This window comes from Myotis myotis, unplaced genomic scaffold, assembly GCF_014108235.1.
Source record: "Myotis myotis isolate mMyoMyo1 unplaced genomic scaffold, mMyoMyo1.p scaffold_m19_p_19, whole genome shotgun sequence".
Lineage (NCBI taxonomy): Eukaryota > Metazoa > Chordata > Mammalia > Chiroptera > Vespertilionidae > Myotis > Myotis myotis.
This window is the reverse complement of record NW_023416323.1, coordinates 26,435,710-26,454,449: the sequence shown is the minus strand read 5'-3', so window position 1 is coordinate 26,454,449 and position 18,740 is coordinate 26,435,710. Positions and strand designations below refer to the sequence as shown.

General features: G+C 48.5%; 1 protein-coding gene across 1 annotated transcript in view; it reads left to right on the top strand.

The window, feature by feature from the left end:
• The window catches only part of HYDIN (HYDIN axonemal central pair apparatus protein), a 343,591-nt gene that overhangs the window by 315,090 nt on the left and 9,761 nt on the right, over positions 1-18,740 (top strand). Inside the window, exons 72-83 of the mRNA XM_036346816.1 lie at positions 648-813; positions 2,643-2,790; positions 3,407-3,614; positions 4,119-4,340; positions 6,320-6,489; positions 7,164-7,362; positions 9,113-9,271; positions 12,669-12,946; positions 14,107-14,326; positions 15,918-16,130; positions 16,971-17,134; positions 17,983-18,133. Of these exons, the coding sequence (XP_036202709.1) occupies positions 648-813; positions 2,643-2,790; positions 3,407-3,614; positions 4,119-4,340; positions 6,320-6,489; positions 7,164-7,362; positions 9,113-9,271; positions 12,669-12,946; positions 14,107-14,326; positions 15,918-16,130; positions 16,971-17,134; positions 17,983-18,133 (2,298 nt within the window). The remainder of the gene's footprint in view (positions 1-647; positions 814-2,642; positions 2,791-3,406; positions 3,615-4,118; positions 4,341-6,319; positions 6,490-7,163; positions 7,363-9,112; positions 9,272-12,668; positions 12,947-14,106; positions 14,327-15,917; positions 16,131-16,970; positions 17,135-17,982; positions 18,134-18,740) is intronic.

The window sequence follows — 18,740 nt, the reverse complement described above, 5'->3', positions numbered from 1 at the left end:
ATGATGCAGGCCAAGGGCACCCTGACAGGGAGTGCCAGGCAGAGCTGGCTGGCCACAGTGCTTCTCCGGCAGATCACCACCACACAGACAGTGGGCCAGGGTTGCCAACTCTCCCAAACTTCTCGGGAAAAGTCAAAGTTCCAAATTCCTATCTGAATCTCTCCATTTGTACATGTCGTCCAAAGACCTGGTGTGTATAAGGACTGAAAGCCTAATCAACAGAAGCTGCGGATGGTGTAGACCCTGTGGGCAAGCAGGGCAATCAGACAGAACAGCCAGACTTACATGCCCTTCAGAGAGGGTAGAAAGGCAGTGGTGACCTGGTAACATCAGCCACCAGAACCCCACTGCCGACAAGCCTCTAAGGCAGTGGTTCTCAACCTTCTGGCCCTTTAAATACAGTTCCTCATGTTGTGACCCAACCATAAAATTATTTTCGTTGCTGCTTCATAACTGTAATGTTGCTACTGTTATGAATCGTAATGTAAATACCTGATATGCAGGATGGTCTTAGGCGACCCCTGTGAAAGGGTCGTTCGACCGCCAAAGGGGTCGCAACCCACAGGTTGAGAACCGCTTCTCTAAGGGCACGTGGGGTAAGTAAACAGAAGTGCTTCTTCCCACTGTGTTCCAAACTGTCTTCTCAGATTATCTTCCAGTTCACGCCTTTGCATCTGAAAATCACAGAAGCGTTCTGGACTTTCTCAGTCCCCGAGCACAACATCACAGTCCCTTTCCTGCTGGTAGGCAAAGCCTCTGACCCCCTGGTCAATCTGGACAAGTCACACATCAACTTCAGCTGTCTCCTCATTGGTAAGGCTGCCCTGGAGGTTTACATTTAGAGTTGGCATGACCGGTAGGGGAGGGAAGTGGGACCAACCCAGCAATGCGCTCCAGGAGCAGCCTGGGGGGGGGGGGGGGGGGACTTCCCCTGGCGCCTTCTAGAAGCATGACTGAGGACCTTTCTCACTGTTCACCAAGCCACAAAACATTTACCTCTCAATCCAGTTTCCACCAAGGATGTTCTAAACCCATGCACCCGTGACCAAAGGAAATTTAGGAGCCTTGTTGCAGGTCCTCCTTGGAAGATTCCTTTAGAGCCTGGACTGACTGTCTTCATTTCCTTGCAGTTTCTTCAGCCCAGGGCTCTATCCACTGAGCCAAGCTGGCTAGGGCTTGTTGAACATTTTTTAGTGACTTTAGCAAATACAAGAAAACAAGAAAATTAAATAATTGGCTAAAACATTGAGGGAAAATGAGACAACACTATCTCATATTGCTGTGTTGATTACTTCAGACATAGAGAACTTCTAGAGCAGTGGTTCTCAACCTTCTGGCCCTTTAAATACAGTTCCTCATGTTGTGACCCAACCATAAAATTATTTTCGTTGCTACTTCATAACTGTAATGTTGCTACTGTTATGAATCGTAATGTAAATATCTGATATGCAGGATGGTCTTAGGCAACCCCTGTGAAAGGGTCGTTCGACCGCCAAAAGGGTCACGACCCATAGGTTGAGAACCGCTGCTCTAGAGAAAAGCAACACAAATACTAAGTGAACAAGACAATTTTTAGTAAGTGGCTGGATGCAGGACAAGTATACCAAAATCAATAGTGTCTCTTTCTTTTCGTACTAAGCACTTAGAAACAAACAAAAAATTCTATTTAGTGTTGACAAAACCTATATAACATCTAAGGATCAACGTAACAAGAACAGCACAGGACCTATATGAAGAAAACTATAGAAATCCTATTAAAATGCCCCTAACCAAGATCTGAATATTTGTTAGTTCTCCCAAAAGCAAATGCAAATTTAATCAAGTTCTGATTAGAATCTCAGCGAGGGTTGCCAGGTAAAATACAGACACATAGTTACATTTGAATTTCAGGTAACAGTGAATAAATTTTAGAATCCGTATATGTCAGCATAAGTATGTCCCATGCAACATTTGGGACATATACGGAAAAAAAATTTTGCTTCATCTGGTAACCTTAATCCCAAAGGATTACGGGGGCCGGGGGGCGGGAGGGTTGGGGGGCAGGGAGAAGAGAAGTGGATAGAGTAATTCACAGTTTTTGTGGAAAAACAAATTCTCTACAATAGTCAAGGAAAGTAAGAAAAAGCAAAATAGTAATAGCAGCTGCAGTAGTCAGGGCCCTGTCAAGACTCATGACATGCACGAGATCTAATTTAAAGCGTTCAATGCAGGGGTGTTCCTGCTTGACAAAGGCATGGGCAGAGGTAAGGGGCCTACCAGGGAAGGTGAAGCCCCCTTAGCAAAAGAAGGAAGGCCTTGGGTCTGAAGGAGCAAGGAGGGAAAGCAGTGTCGCCAGGATCCCCGGAGAGCTGGGACGGAGCAGAGGAGCCACCTAGCAGGAGCCGGCAACTGATGGGGTCAAGTTCTAGAGTAAGAGCTGGAGCCCCTCCAGGGAAGGAAGGTCACTTGCAGAGCGAAAGGAAGAAAGAGGTAGTCAGCGGCTGAGGAGCTTGGAAGAGGAAAGAAAAGGAGTTGGAGAATCTCTTGGAAGAAGAATTTCTCTCACCTGCCGAGCAGTGTCTGCTGAGATCCTTCCGGAGCAGGCAGGTGGCTGCTCGCCCCGATGCCCGGGCTGCTCCTGAGGGCTGATGTTTCCTCCACAGGCCGAGAAGTCCGGGAGACCGTGCAGATCATCAACAGGGAGGAGCAGGGCTTCAATTTTGCCTTCCAGGACAACTCCCGGTATTCTGAAGGTTTCAACGAAAGCCTGGCCGTGAGTCCCATGGAAGGCTGGCTCCCGCCAACGTCCAGGTAAAGAAATAGGAAGGCCCCCAAGACTTCAACCTCCCAAAATGGCCGGAGTCCCAGGCCTGGCAGCCAAGAGAATCAGTTTCCCTTAGATAGTAACAATTCACATCTCTCTCCTACCTATTCCCTGTTATTCACTCCCCTGCCGAATTATGTAGTATTGAGAATTTTAAGCCCTTGTTTTCAGTGTTTTTTCTTATATATATTCTTTTTCTTGCTACCTACTATATTTGTAAATCCATAAAGCAGTGTCCTGCCTTGCCTGGAAAACCTTCAGAATTCATAATTTGGCCTGGCTGATGTTGCTCAGTGGTTGAGCATTGACCTATGAACCAAGAGGTCACGATTCCAATCCTGGTCAGGGCACATGCCCAGGTGGTGGGGCATGCAGGAGGTAGCTGATCAATGATTCTCTCTCATCACTGATGTTTCTATCTCTCTCTTTTCCTCTCCCATCCTCTCTGAAATCAATAAAAATATGGTTTTTAAAATTCATCATAATGTGGAGTTATAACACCTTTTCCTCAGAGTGTATCTGCTAACCTATTGGGCTCATGTTCTTTAGCAGGTTGTAGCAGGTGGCCTTGTCAGCTAACCTGCTGCCATCTTCCCCAACCAGGTTACAAATTGACATTCTCTTCACACCAAAGCAAGAAGGAGATGTGAACTTTAATTTGATCTGCAATGTGAAAAGGAAAGCCTACCCTTTGACCTTAAATGTCAAGGCTGAGGGCTACACTATGAATGCGGAGATCAAGTGCAAAGACAGGACTGGCTTACTCACTCTCTTGACTCCCAATCAGACCACCATGGTCAACTTCTATGAGGTAAAGGTGTGAGAGGGCCTTGCTCCCTCTTGGTTTCTGCGCTGGCTGGGAAAGCAGTACCAGTGACTGTTCTTCTTAGCTGAATCTCTCTGTTTCAAATGCCAGGGAGACCAGGAGAATATAGAAAGGTACCAGGAGCCACTCCATCCTCAGAATGTGTATGAGTTTGATGTGAATGTTTTCTTATTTTTCAAGGGATGGAGAGGCAGTAGGGGAGGGGAAGAATGGTTGTGCTAAGCAGATAGGCAGGGTGTTTGGCTACCAAGGGAGGTCTGAGAACTAAATTGCCCTCTTACTCTTCATATATGAGGGGCCCCCAACACTTCATAGCCTTCGCTGGGATATCTGGCCGCATTCATCTAACGATGTTCAACTCGCTAACATCATCTTACATGTCTGTTTTCCAAGGGATATATTCCCCCAACGTGTTACATATCCTGATCCCAGAGGAGTGAACCATGGTTTGCATTCACTCGACATACTGCCCTGTGCTCTGTCTCTCAGGTGGAGCTGAATGAGTGCGTCCAGTGTGAGTTCACCTTTATCAACGCTGGGAAGTTCAACTTCAGCTTCCAGGCAGAGCTCTCTGGCCCCAAAGCCCTGGTGCAGTACTTCGAGTTCTCACCCATGGAGGGCAGCGTGGATGTGGGGCAGAGTACACCCGCCAGCCTGTCCTTCCAACCGTTTAAGAAATGTGTCTTGAAGGGCCTGGAACTCAGAATCAAGGTGAGACCATTGAACACTGTCCAACACTGAACACACTCACAGCATCCTGTCTTGGAAGAAGAATTCTCCTGAGTGTTTCTGGTCTTCTCTACCTGCCAGAAGCCCCTGGGGAATGGCTGTGTTGTAGATAGTCCCATTCTCTCTATTAATGGCCTCCACCCAGGTGCCTGGTGATTGTCAACTGAAAAGCAATTAAGCACCCATGCACTGGTATATCGTGCAGCCATTAAAGTAAATCAGGGAGCCTGGGAACCAAGAGGTCACCGGTCTGATTCCTGATCAGGACACATGCTTGATCAGGAATCAGGTTGTAGGCTTGATCCCCAGTAGGGGCCATGCAGGAGGCAGCCGATCAGTGATGTTCCTCTGATTCCTCTCCCTCCCTCTCTCTCTAAAAATCAATAAAAAGCCAGGGAGATTGATGAGGGGGGGTGGGGAGAGAGAGAGAGAGAGAGAGAGAGAGAGAGAGAGAGAGAGAGAGGAGAAAGAGAGAGAAAGAGAGAGAACATGTACAACATTTTCCAAGAGAAGTTCTCAAATGAAAAGCCAATGAGTTGTCATGTCAGCGGAGATGGCAGAGAAGGATCTCAGAATAGCTGCTCTTCTGTAGCAATGAGAACGCTGGCAAAAACTATCAAAATCAAGTTTTTCAGAACTCTCTAAATTAACCCTTTCACCCTCAGCAGTTTGGCTTTTGGCATCATTCCTGTCATCTCCTGGTCACAAGGCAACCATCCCGCCTGCAGCCCTATGTCTACATTTCAGAGTGGAAATAAGGGGAAGAGCCTGGAGGCAAAATACTTTCCCAACAAGACTTTGACTCTTTATTCAAAATAGGGCACCTTTTGTTTACATCCCAATGACCAAACTATGTCTCATGGCCACCTTTAGCTGCAAGGAAGAATGGGAAGTCATACGTTCTTGTCCTTTTATACCTGACTTATTTCACTCAGCATAATGTGCTCAAGATCCACTCGTGTTGTTGCAGATGGCACTATTTCATCTTTTTATGGTTGAGTAGTATTCCACTGTGTATACGGGCCACATCTTCTTTATCCAGTCATCCACTGAAGGACATTTAGGTACCATATGATTTCACTCACATGTGGGATATAAAACAAAAAGCAACAAATGAACATAAAGACACAAACATACAAACAAAAAATAGAGTGATAGATACAGACAAAGAATGGTGGTTACGAGAGGGGAAGCGGGTAGGGAACAACAAATAGGTACAGGGGGTCAATACGAGGTGACGGAAGGAGGCTAAACCTCGGGTGGGGAACACACCATAGAGTACACAGATGTCATCAAGTTGTACACCTGAAATTTATATAATGTTATTAGCTCATGTTACCGCAATAAATTTAACTTTTTAATGTTTTAAAAATGGGAAATCAAGTATCTTCACCTGGGCACATTGACAACACTTAGAGTCCTGTTAATGAGGAAGCCTTGGGAATCAGATATTGGGGAGTAGTAGTCTTTGCCACACCCCTCTGCCTTCAAGATGAATCATTGCTTCGGGAGCAAAGCAAGAACCAATGTAGAGACTGATTGCAGAGTAGCCCATCTTGCTCTTCTTAAATAAACAAACTTCTGCCCAGCCAGCATGGCTCAGTGGTTGAGCATCGACCTATGAACCAAAAGGTCACGGTTCGATTCCTGGTCAGGGAGCATGCCTGGGTTGTGGGCTCCATCCCCAGTAGGGGGCATGAAGGAGGCACACAATCAATGATTCTCTCTCATCATTGATGTTTCCATCTCTCTCTTCCTCTCCCTTCCTCTCTGAAACCAATAAAAAATATTTTTAAAAAATAAACTTCTAACCTCTGAGTTAGACTCTCTGCAGATGGAACCTTGGGACCTGTGTGTGTGTGTTTAAACACTTGACTGCTTCCCTCCTTCACCTGAGGGTTTAAGGGCCCTTCCCTCTCACTTCTCCTAATCACACCCCACCTGCCGTTTCCTCCCCACAGATAAGCCATGGTCCAACATTTACGTGCAGCATCTCAGGCTCTGCCGTGAACCCTGCTGTCCATTTCTCATTCACCAGCCACAACTTTGGGAGCTGCTTCATCTACCAAGCCGGGATGCCCCCATACAAACAGACCCTGGTTATCACTAACAAGGAGGAAACGGCTATGAGGTGAGCAGACTTCCCAGAGCCCCCAGATGAGTCTGCAGCTCCCGGTGGGTCCTACAGCCTTTAGGCAGGTGGCGTGCAGCCACGACAGAAGGAGAAGGGTCATGGGGATGAGTCAGACACAGGTGGACATGAATCCCCAGTCTCCTTTCCCCACCACTGACACTGATGCTTGGAGAGCCGTGGGATCCTCCAGCAGGTGTGGCTCAGTGGTTGTGCATCGACCTATGAACCAGGAAGGCACATGCCCCAGTTGTGGGCCCAATCCCCAGTGTGGGGTGTGCAGGAGGTGGTGGATCAGTGATTCTCTCTCAACATTGGTGTTTCTTTCCCTCTCTCCCTCTTCCTTCCTCTCTCTGAAATCAATAAAAGCTTATTTTTTTAAAAAAGAGCACTGGGCAAAGGGTGATGGGACTTTGAGTTTGAAGCCTGATTTTGCCAGGATCTCATGGTGTTATTTGAGGTAAGTAGCTTGACTTTGCCCAGGAGAATGTGGGCTGGATCCTCGCCAGGTCCTTTTCAGCCCTTAAATGCTATGACTGTAGGACAGCAGGGCAGGAAATCCATCAGGACCAAGCTCAGGTGGGGGCGAGGCGGGGTGGGGAGGATGGGGCCAAATCAGTCCCCCTGGGTCAGCCTTCTCAGAACTTAGGCACCTTCCTCCTGCTTGTCTCCAGCATAGATTGTTTGTACACCAATACCACCTACCTCGAGGTGAGCTTCCGTGCGGATGTGATAAAGCCAGGAAAGTCAATGGAGATTCCAATCACCTTTTATCCTCGAGAAAGTATCAGTTATCGAGAACTCATCCCCTTTGAAATCAACGGGCTCTCCCAACAAGTAGTTGAAATCAAAGGGAAAGGCACCGAAATGAAGGTAAGAGGAGACCCTCAGACTGGCAGCTTCCCTCCCCTTCCCAGCCCCCTTGGCCCACCTGCGCCCACTCCCTCCCTCCCCTCTCCCCATCTCCTGCCCTAAGCTGCTCTCCCACTGAGGGGTGAGTTAGCCAATCAGTGAATCATGATTCCAAACTGAACTGTATCGAAGGACAGGCGCCGGAAAAGCAGTCTTTTTCTTGGGGAAGTTTGAGGCTGTCAGGTGTGGGGTCCCAAGCATGTCCTTTTTCTCCCACGTCAGGGCATGTTTTGTTTTCAGGTGTAACAGGCAAGACTTGTTTGAAGCAACGTATGCAGACATGTGTCTCAGTCATGGACATCTTCCCTTGCCACCACAGGGATGCCCATTGTCCAGTCAGCCCCAGCCCCCGGGATTAGATTCGCTGAGGGGTTCCTTCTTGCCCGGTGCTCCTAACAGGAAGGGGGTGCTACAGTCATGCTGCTCATCCCTTTCTTCCCAGGCTCTGTCTGGTGGGAGTGTTTGCATTTAACCAGTTATCGGCCACGATATTTTGAATTTAATTTGGAAAGGTCCGCTGCTTGTGTCTGTAGACGCTTATGGCGTACAAGTGGTCAGCAGGAGGTTTTAGAAGCCTGAAGGTCTTCCAAGAGTCTCAGGGATGCGTGGGACAGGTCAGCAATCAGGAGAAAATGGGAGGGGTGTGTTCCCATGGAGCCAAAGGCGCCCCAGGGCGATGCCACCTGGCGTGTCTGTGCCCAAGCCAGGGACGGGCTCTCTTCTGATGTCACAGATTCGTTCATTTGCTCAGGCTTTCATGCACTCAGCGCCCATTACGTAGCAGGTGCTTTGGGAAAACCCAGAGGTGATTTAAATATGTTCTCTGGCTTCCAAGAGCTCACAGGCTGGTGCTGAAGGTTCGCTTTTTCAGACAAAATGGAAGCATGTGGGCCAGATACAAAGACGGCTAGAGGGAGAGAGCTCAATTTAGTGACTGGTGGAATGGCAGTGACCAGTGGGTGCTGCCCCGTGGGTCAGTGCTCTCCTGGAGGGGAAGGCCCAGCCTGACTGTCCTCGGGTCCAGGCCAACGCTGTGCTCCGAGCTTCAGATGAGGACTTGGAAATGTCCGCCTCTGCTGCGGCCATTGTAGTTGAAATCACCATCCTCCTCACACCCGAGGCTTTCTCTCAGGCCCTCCTCCCATCCATCTCCGCAGGGGAGCGAGCCACGCGCATTCACAAAATACACATTCAATGGGGTCACTCCATGCTTCATTGTCTTCCTTCCAGAATAAAACCTGACCACCCCCCAGACTTAATCTTCTCAAGTCTCCCCCTCCCTCCCAGCCACTGAGCCACCCCCTCCAGCTCAGGACCTCGTTCCTCCCCGAGAGGTGCTCGCCAACCCCACCCCACCCTGACTCACCCGGACTAGATCCTACCCTTCCTTTAGCTCTCAGTGTAAACATGCCTAGGGAGGAGGGGGCGGCCCCCAGACCCCCATCTATCTCAGTCCCCTGTAATGGGCTCTCCAGGTGCCCTGAGCTTTTCTGTCACGTCTATTAACCCAGTTGTAATTATGTCATTGTTGTTTAGTGGGCATTTTATGCACATAAATGTTATTGAGCGAGTGAAGGCTCATCTAATGTAAAGACTGGGGGACACGGAAAGCGAGGGACCACCCTTGGCTCCCCCAGATAGATGTGGGATATTCATTTTTCTCGTTAACTGACAACCCCCCCCCCCCCCGGCTCTCTTTCTCATCCCACAGATTTTAGTCCTAGATCCAGCCAATAGGATCTTGAAGTTAGGAGCTGCCCAGCCAGGGCAGGTGGTGAAAAAAACGGTTTCCATCATGAACAACAGCCAAGCCCCGGTCACATTTAGCCAGTCGGTCCTGTTCTCGACTCCAGAACTCCGGGAGCCTAAGGTGGGTGCTCGGGGCTCCCAGTGGCCTCTCCATGCTTCCCTATGACATGGACGACCAGGCTGACATCACTAACAGTTCACAGTTCTCCCGCACCTTCACTGTGCCAGGACGTGCTAACAACGTTCCATGTGCCGTCTCTGATCACCTTCACAGAAACAGTCCAGGGTCCGTGCTTTTATTACGCTCAGTTCACATCCAAGGAAAGCGAGGCTTAAAGAGGCAACATCCCTCTACAGGGCAGCAGAGTCAAGCAGAAGGAGTGGACTTGATGGGAGGCAGTAAATTCTGATCAATAAACACAGATCTTCATTGCAGACAATTTGAAAAATGCAGTATAGAAAATCATAAAGGAAAACATTTTGCCCATACTCTCATACCCAGAAATAATCACTTAACATTTCGATGTCTATCTTTCCTGTGTTTTTCCTACACATTTTTTTACAAAAATAAAATGACAATGTTCGTATTATTTTGAACCCATCTAGGAACACATCATAAATATTCTCCCTGCCCTCCAATGCCACGTGCTCACTGCTCCCTCCATTATGTAGATAGACCAACTGTCTATTTCTGCTCAACTCAGGTGCTTCTAACGCTTTCTGTTATAAGCAACAAGGTCGTGTCCATGCAACCAAAGCTTTGTGTGCATCCATGGCTCCCTCTCATGGCAGACTCCTAGAAGAGGGCTTGTGGGTCAGGAAGAAGAATGTGTTTCAGTACCCATCATCATCTGCCCCTGAAAGGGTGTCCCCTCTGCACTCTTCTTCTGTGTGAGATGCACCCTTATTCCTAAGTCCATGTCCCAAGCTCCCTGAAGAGAGGAGCTACCCATCCCAGCTGCCTGCTCCCCGTCTTACAGTCATCAGTATTTGGGTGGCCCCTTGACCATAGACTAGGTGTGCGTCATTCATCCCAAGGGTAAATGTATCCATCCCCTTACATTTACTCAGTAAATATGTGCGAGGTGCTAAAAATATAAAGCTGTGTCTTAACTTAGGCTGCCCTAGCAAAGTAGACAGGGTGGCTTACACAGCAGACATTTATTTTCTCACTAGAGGCCCGGTGCATGGATTCGTGCACCGGTGGGGTCCCTTGGCCTGGCCTGTGACGGGCGATCAGGCCAAACCTAGCTCTCTGATGTCCCCCGAGGGGTCCCAGATTGCGAGAAGGCGCAGGCCAAGCCGAGGGACCCCACTGGTGCACCATGGGGGCCGGGGAGAGACCTCGGGAGGGCTCCAGGGCATGTCCAGCCCGGCTCGCCCAGTCCCGATCGGCCAGACCCCAGCAGCAAGCTAACCTACCGGTCGGAGCGTCTGCCCCATGGTGGTCAGTGTGCATCATAGTGACTGGCCGAACAGTCGGACACTTAGCCTATTAGGCTTTTATTACATAGGATAGTTCTGGAAGCTGGAAGTGTGAGGTCAGAGTGCCAGCATGGTCTGCTTCTGGTGAGGGCTCTCCTCCTGGCTCAGAGGCGGCCACCTTCTGGCTGTGTGCACACACAGCAGAGAGCAAACAAGGCTGAGATTTCCAGTGTATCTCATCCCATCAGGAGGGCCCCTCTGTCATGGCCTCATCTAAACCTAATTACTTCCCAGAGGATCGGAAGAGGGGTGGGCTGCTCAGACGAGGGCTGTACTGAGTTTTACAGGATGGAGAGGCAGATGGGGGAGGGTGTTTCCAGCAGGCAAAGGTGTACCAGCCAGAAAGAGCCGGTGCTTCTGGAAACCCAGATGTGCTTCAGTGCGACAGGAGCACTGTGGACCACCTCAGGGATGCAGGACACAGAAACACTGGCTGTGAGAGGCCAACCAAAGCCAGAGACACAGTGGGTATCTCCACCCAGGACCCCGTGTTGCGCACTTTGCCATCCAGAGAAAGAGGGCAATAATCACTTAACATTTTGGTGCCTGTCTTTCCACTAATAAGGCTTCGCGCACCTCATTAATCCAAGTTAGAGTCCTGGTTTCCAAGAGGTCAGGGCCCTCACAGTTTGCCTACCCATCTGCTTCTTTGGTTGATCAGACACAAGCTGCCAGGGACCTGTGCTGACACCATCACCTGGGGATAGCTTCCAACATCGTTGTGTTTTGAGAATGTGCTAGGATCGCTTTGCTATTGCAGCCTCTCGGCCGTTATCTCACGCCCTGCTGCCTGGGTCCACCTGCTGGCGACTGCCCAGCTCAGGACCAGAGGGAGCTCAAGGTTGAAAAGGGGTCTGGCTTCCTTAGAGCTGATTTTGATTTGCCTTTACCAGGACCAGCGGGGAGAAGGAACCACACGAATTCAGACAGTGGCTCTCCAACTTTAGAACTCACGAGTCACCCAGGGCACCTTTGAAAGTGCAGGTCCCAGGCTCCTCCAAGGACCGTGATCCAGCCGGCCTGGGGCAGGGCCCCGGAATCTGCATTGTACCCCGCGCAAGGAGCTGGGGAGCGCTCCTCAAAGTCCACAGAGCGCTGAGTGTTACTGCCTCTTCTGTTTCCTCCAGCAGAGAGCAGTGGTTCTTTGCAAGGGGAGAATTAACATTTACTGAGTGCCTATTACGTGCCCTACATTTTATTTTACTTCTTTAATATATTTTTATTGATCTCAGAGAGGAAAGGAAAGGGAGAGAGAGAGAGATAGAAACATCAATGATGAGAGGGAATCATTGATCCTTTGCTTCCTACACACCCCACACTGGGGATCGAGCCCATAACCCAGGCAGGTGCCCTGACAGGGAATCAAATCGTGACCTCCTGGTTCATAGGTCAATGCCCAACCACTAAGCCACACCAGCTGGGCTGTGCCAGACATTTTATATAGATGATCTAGCTCAGTGGTCGGCAAACTCATTAGTCAACAGAGCCAAATATCAACAGTAAATGATTGAAATTTCTTTTGAGAGCCAAATTTTTTAAACTTAAACTATATAGGTAGGTACATTGTTATTAACTTAATTAGGGTACTCCTAAGCTGGCCTTTGCTAAAAAACATCCTCAATCTGATTGAAGTACATTCGCTGAGGTCGACCCCTTCCAACTCTCCCATCCACACTCGTCTTGTATACTTGTTTCGTCTGTCTCCTTTCCGAAAACCGACTTCTGCGCATGGGCCACGAAGTTTCAATCGCACCGTACGTGCGCACCCGCACGTGGTATTTTGTGAAAGAGCCACACTCAAGGGGCCAAAGAGCCGCATGTGGCTCGCAAGCCGCGGTTTGCCGACCACAGATCTAGCTGAATGAGTCACAGGAAGTTTAAGTCACTTGTCAAAGATGGCACAGCTGGTAAGAGAGAGCAGCAGTGAGATTTGCCCCCTGGGCTGTGACAACCCCAGCAGCAAGACCTCCAGGAATGGAGGCCTCAGCAGCCCCCTGCCCTCAGCTGCTGAAGCTCACTGTCCTCTTGCCCAGGTCATCACCCTGGTACCCTTCAACAACATCACGCTGAAGCCCAAAGAAGTCCGCAAGCTGGAGGTCATCTTTGCCCCGAAGAAGCGTGTCCCCCTCTTCTCCGAGGAAGTGTTCATGGAGAGCATGGGGCTCCTGCGCCCCCTCTTCCTGCTCAGCGGCTGCTGCCAAGCCCTGGAGGTCTCCCTGGACCAGCAGCATATTCCCTTCGGACCAGTCGTGTATCAGACAAAAGCCACGCGTCGCATCCTCATGCTGAACACGGGCGACATGGGTACAAGGTAGGAGCTGGGGCAGAGTGCTCAGACCCTGGGTTGGATTAGACACTTGTCTTACAAGTGTGGCCACTTTTTATTTCTTCTCTTTGCTTTTTACATCTCTTTCCTGCCTTCAAAATGTAACTGTGATGGCCTGATGACTAAAATGAATACTCTAGAACATTTGCTCAGTGCCTGTTAGATGCCCTTTGCATGGCTCATCTCATTTAATCCCAACAATTCTACGAGACCAATACTATGACTGATCCATTTTACAGACGAGAAAACTGAAGTTAAAAGAGATTAAGTATCTTTTCCAAATTCCCATATTTAGCAAGAACTTACCAGGCGCAGGTGCAATGCTGAGTATTCTTACATAGAAGAGCCCATTTGACTGTCCCGGGACCCAAGGTAGGTACTGTGTTGTCCCCATTTCACAGGTGAATTTGCGGCTCAAGGAGGTCAGACAGCTTGCCTGGGGTCACACAGCCAGGAGGTGGGAAAGACAGAATTGGAGCCCAGGTGCACCTATGGCAGCTCTCCTTGCCACGCTCTTCCCACTTCCTGGCAGGTGCCCACCCAAGTCACTACTCAGGCCTGCCACCAAAGCCGTGCGGGCTGCACACCGCACACCTGCAGGGCACCCCTCACACAAACTCGGTGCGGCAGCCCTTGCACTGGAAGCACATTGGGCTGCACTGTCCACCCTCTGTCTCCTGCCCGGACTAAATGCCAGACCACAGAGTGATGACCACTCAGAGCCGTCGCATCCCAAGGCCACCAAGAGCAGATGCAACTCTCCCAGGAAGGGATCATCTCCACCCTCCTGGATCTGGCCGGGGAGGCCATGCAGGGAGTGGTTAGGGCCACAACCTGAGGAAGGTTCCAGTCCTAGCTCAGCCACTTGCGACCTTGAGTACACACGTGGAAACATGTTCATGTGTATGTCCCCGATGCAGCCACTTCCCATCCTGCTCAGCTCTGAAAGGGAGCCGAGTTACCTTACCCAGGAGGGACCTGGACCCTGCCCACCGCCTCTGCTGTACCGAGCAATCTTTCTCCTCCCAGTCCCATGGAGTCCACAAGGGGTGAACCTCCAGTCTCTTGTTCTCAGCAGCATTGAGGACACCCCCAGGACATTCCCTAGTAAACTGTCTTCCTTGTCTCCTTTTGTCTTGGAAAAGGTTTAAATGGGATGTCAAAAAATTTGAGCCTAATTTCTCCATCAGCCCAGAAGAAGGCTATATCACTACAGGCATGGAGGTTTCTTTAGAAGTGACCTACCACCCCACAGAGGTGGGCAAGGAGAATCTCTACAAAAACCTGCTCTGCTTCATCCAAGGAGGCCCTCCTCTGAGCCTAACCCTGTCTGGAGTCTGCGTGGGACTACCTGCAGTGAAAGAGGTCAGTAAGTGCTGCCCACAGAAGGGCCATGGCCAAAGTGGGCCTAGCAAGCCCCACAAGTGAACTCAGCAAGGCCTTCCAGAGGCAGATGCTCTGTTCAAATAGTCCTCGGTGCCCACCTCAAATATTCAGACTTGCCCCCGCCCCCACAGGGCCTTTGCACATGCTCTTTCCACTGCTGGAATGTTCTTTTTCCCTCTTCATTCAGTTAATTCCTATTCATTATTCAGCTCTCAATTCAAGCATCACACTCTCAAGGAAGCTTGCCTTGACATCTCTGGCTAGATCAAGTTCTGTTATAAGCCATGAGTGAGGGGTGAATGCCTTTACTATGTGTTGTTGTTGGTTTTAATAGCCTTGGGTTAACCCTCTGCTAGCTCTGTTCCTAGAAACCTAACTGTGCACTGCCCACTATGTTCCTGGTAACACTGCTTATGGTAAAAATGATACCTGATCCCCATCTCTCTAATTTTGCTATTTCAAGAATGGTATGTAAATGGGAACATACAGAATGCTGTAAACATGCATAAACAAATCTTGGCAAGAACACATGCTTTCATTTTCTTGGGTACTTAGGCGTGAATGGCTGGGTCAGAGGGTAGATATATGTTCACTTTCTTAAGAATCTACCAAAGTGGTTGTGTCATCTCACATTCCCACTAGTAATGTCTGACATTTCTATTTGTATCACATCCTTATCAACACTTGATATGGTCATTCTTTTTTATTTTAGTCATCCTAATAGACATGTAGTGGTATGTCATGGTAGTTTTTCATGTGCATTTCCCTAATGATTAATGATGTTGCGGATCTTTTCAGATACTTATTTGCCATCCATATGTATTCTTTGTTGAAATATTTGTTCACATCTTTTATTTGTAATTGGGTTGTTTGTTTTCTTAATATTGAGTTTTCAGAGCTCTTTATATATTCAGGACACAAGTTTTACATTTAGATCATCAGTCTGTTTAAAGCTCATTTTTGTATGCAGTACAAGATATGGATCAAAATTCTTTTGACTTACATGGATACCTAATTATTCCAGCACCGTTTGTTGAAAAGATTATTCTTTCTCTACTGAATTGCCTTTGCACTTTGGTGATAACCCAAAGGATCATATTATGTGTGTGTCTATTACTGAACTCTATTCTTGTCCATTGATCTATTTGACCCTCTTAACACCAATACCACACTGGTCCATGTTGTTACATTCAATGGCCTGTTCTCACCCTCATCTTAGTTGACCTCCTGGTAGCGTTTGACACCCTGAGCAAGTACCTCCTACTTCACACAGTTCCTTCAAATGGCTTCCAGGACGCCACCCTCTCCTGGTTCTCTTCCTGCCTGATTAGCTGCTCCTTCCTGTCTCTTCTCATTCTTCTTAACATCGGAGTGTGCCAGTCAGGAATTCGTCCTTAAAGTCCTGCTTTTTTCTAAATGCACTTACTTCCTGATAATTGCATCCAGTATTTTCGCCTTAAAAAAACCTGCTAAACTGACAACTCCCAATATGCACCTCCAGTCTGAACTTGGCTTTGAACTCCGAACTTGTCAATTCCACTGCCTGTGTAAGGTGCCGCTTTTCTTCCAGACGGTAAATTTCACCTGCCAGGTGCGCTCCAAGCACACGCAGACCATCCAGCTTTCAAATCGCACCAACCAGACCTGGAATCTGCACCCCATCTTTGAGGGCGAGTACTGGGAGGGGCCCGAGTTCATCACTCTGGAGCCCCATCAGCAAAACAAGCCCTATGAGATCACCTACAAGCCCCGCACCATGAACGTGGAGAACCGCAAGCACCAGGTAGGCTGAGCACCCCATCAGTTCGTTTCCTGGCGTGACTGGAAGGAGAAGTGGTGTGACAGAAGTTAGGAGACAGCTTGGCAGCTCAGAGAATGTTCGAACGAGAAGGGACCCTATCTTCTGGTATCTTCACTCCCAATACTATGCAGATACGGCCTTGGCTGCCATCATAAACATACCCAGTTTTTCATTCTGTTAATTTTCACTGTACATTCTATCATGAGCATTTTTCTATTTAATTGGGTAGTCTTCATGATAATAATTTTTTTAAATATTTTTTTTATTTCAGAAAGGAAGGGAGAGGGAGAGAGAGAGATAGAAACATAAATGATGAGAGAGAATCATTGATCAGCTGCCTCCTGCACAGCCCCTACTGGGATCGAGCCCATACCCCAGGCATGTGCCCTTGACTGGAATTGAACCTGGGACCCTTCAGACCACAGGCTGCTGGACTAACTACTGAGCCAAACCAGCTAGAGTGATAACCATTTTTAATGGTTGCCTAAAATTTTGAATGAGGGTTTCATCATTTATTTAACATTCCCCAGGTGTTGAATATTTAAGGTAGCTCCATATATTCCTATAAATGGTTCTAATATATATGCTTATGTATGTATGTAACATTTTCCCCTGGAGGGATTTTTCTAAAGTAAGACCCCTTGTCTGTGATTCCTGGTTAAAACACATGGGAATATTGTTATGAATCTTGAAACAGCTGCTTCCCCAAAGTGTTAAGCTCATTTGCAGAGCCTCCGTTAATCCCAGGTCACTACCATGCCTGAGAGGTGCCTAATAAAGGCCCCTCGGTATCATTCTGATTGTATTTCCTCCTCTCCTTAGGGGACCCTCTTCTTCCCCCTGCCAGATGGAACCGGCTGGCTATATGCACTGCATGGGACTGCCGAGCCCCCCAAAGCCGTGGCCAGTATCTACCGTGAAGTGCCATGTAAGACGCCCTACACTGAGCTCCTGCCAATCACCAACTGGCTGAACAAGCCCCAGAGGTAAGGGAGTGGGGCAAGGGGTTGGGGTGGGGGAGACAGAAGGAGGACTTCTACTGTCTAGCCTGGCCCTTCCCCTAGTCAGGGCCTCTGGAGGACATTGGCTAAAAGGGCCAGAGACCGAGTTCCCTGATGTGGCCAGGCATTGCCTGAACGCTAAGCCTCCAGAGACCTTCTCCTGTTCGTGCTCTCTGTGAGTGGCTGGTTACCTATGAACCTCCTAGAACAGTGCCTGGCACAAAATAAGTGCTCAAGAAATGTTAGTTATTACTATTGTCATAACAATAATCATGGTGGTTATTATTGAGTGTTCAGTCTTGTTACCTAAGTCACTGGCCAGAGAAGGACATCCCTTGGACCTTGGACTTGAAGTGGAAGTAGAGAAGAATGCAAGGACTAGAGGACCTTGAGGCCAAACAGTCTAGTCCCCTTCTTTTATAGTTCAGGAGCCAAAGGTTGGGAGGAGAGGCCCCTTGCTGAGCATTGTGGGTCAAGGCCCACACCTAAGTTCTGCCAATAACTAGTCATGTTACCTGAGCATGTTATCTCCCTTCTCTTGGCCTCATTTCCTCGCTAGTAAATGGAGATGGTAATGACATGCACCTCCTGCAGACATCACAGGGATTAAAGGCCTGTAACACATGCAGAGCACGGACTCAATAGCTGGCACATAATAGGTGGTCAGTGAATGGCAATTACTGTTATTGTTAGAGACAGAGTGAAGGCAATAACCCTGGACCCATGTGTTTTACATAAAATCAAGAGTAGAGATAGCACCTTTCGTTCCTTTCTTTGGGCAAATATCTCATTTTTCCTCTCCTCCCTTCTTGTGCTCCTGTGGCTCCCCCCAGGTTCCGGGTCATTGTGGAAATGCTGAAACCAGAGAAGCCAGACCTAAGTGCCTCCTTAAAGGGCCTTGATTACATTGATGTACTGTCTGGATCCAAGAAAGACTACAAGCTGAACTTCTTTTCCCACAAGGAAGGACTATACAGCGCAAAGGTATCCATATGTCAAAGGCATTGCCCTGGAACCCTGGAGGTCTGACCCTGAGATTGACAGTCCTGGTGTTAGGGAGCGAAGAAGTCCTCCAGAGCCAGCCTATCCTTATCCTGTCCAGCTGACCATTTAAAGTGACCTGGCAAAGGCAGTTAGGTGCCCCAGGCTCTTTAAGATGAGACCAGATTGCAAGGCCAGCCAGCCATCACTTAGGCCCGTGCCAAGCTTTCAAGGAAGAAGAGACATGAAAACTCTTATGCAGTTTGTAACACCGGACTGGCAAATACCAGGCCACACAAATAAAATATCCCATTTTCTGAGTGCTTATAGAGTGTCCAGCGTTGTGCTGAGCACTCAACACACATAGCTAGTAATGTCAGAGCCAGGATGCAACTCAGAGTCATCTACTCCAAGACACCACGGGATCTTTCATATAGGAGCTGTTTTTCCTAATTCATTCATTAGTTCAATAAACATCTATTGAGCATATATGCCATAGAGTAGGTGCTGCTGACACAGCAATCATCAAAAATAGACACAGCCCCTATTCTCATGGAACACACAGTCCAGTGAAGGGAGATGGACATTAATCAAATAATTGCACTATGAA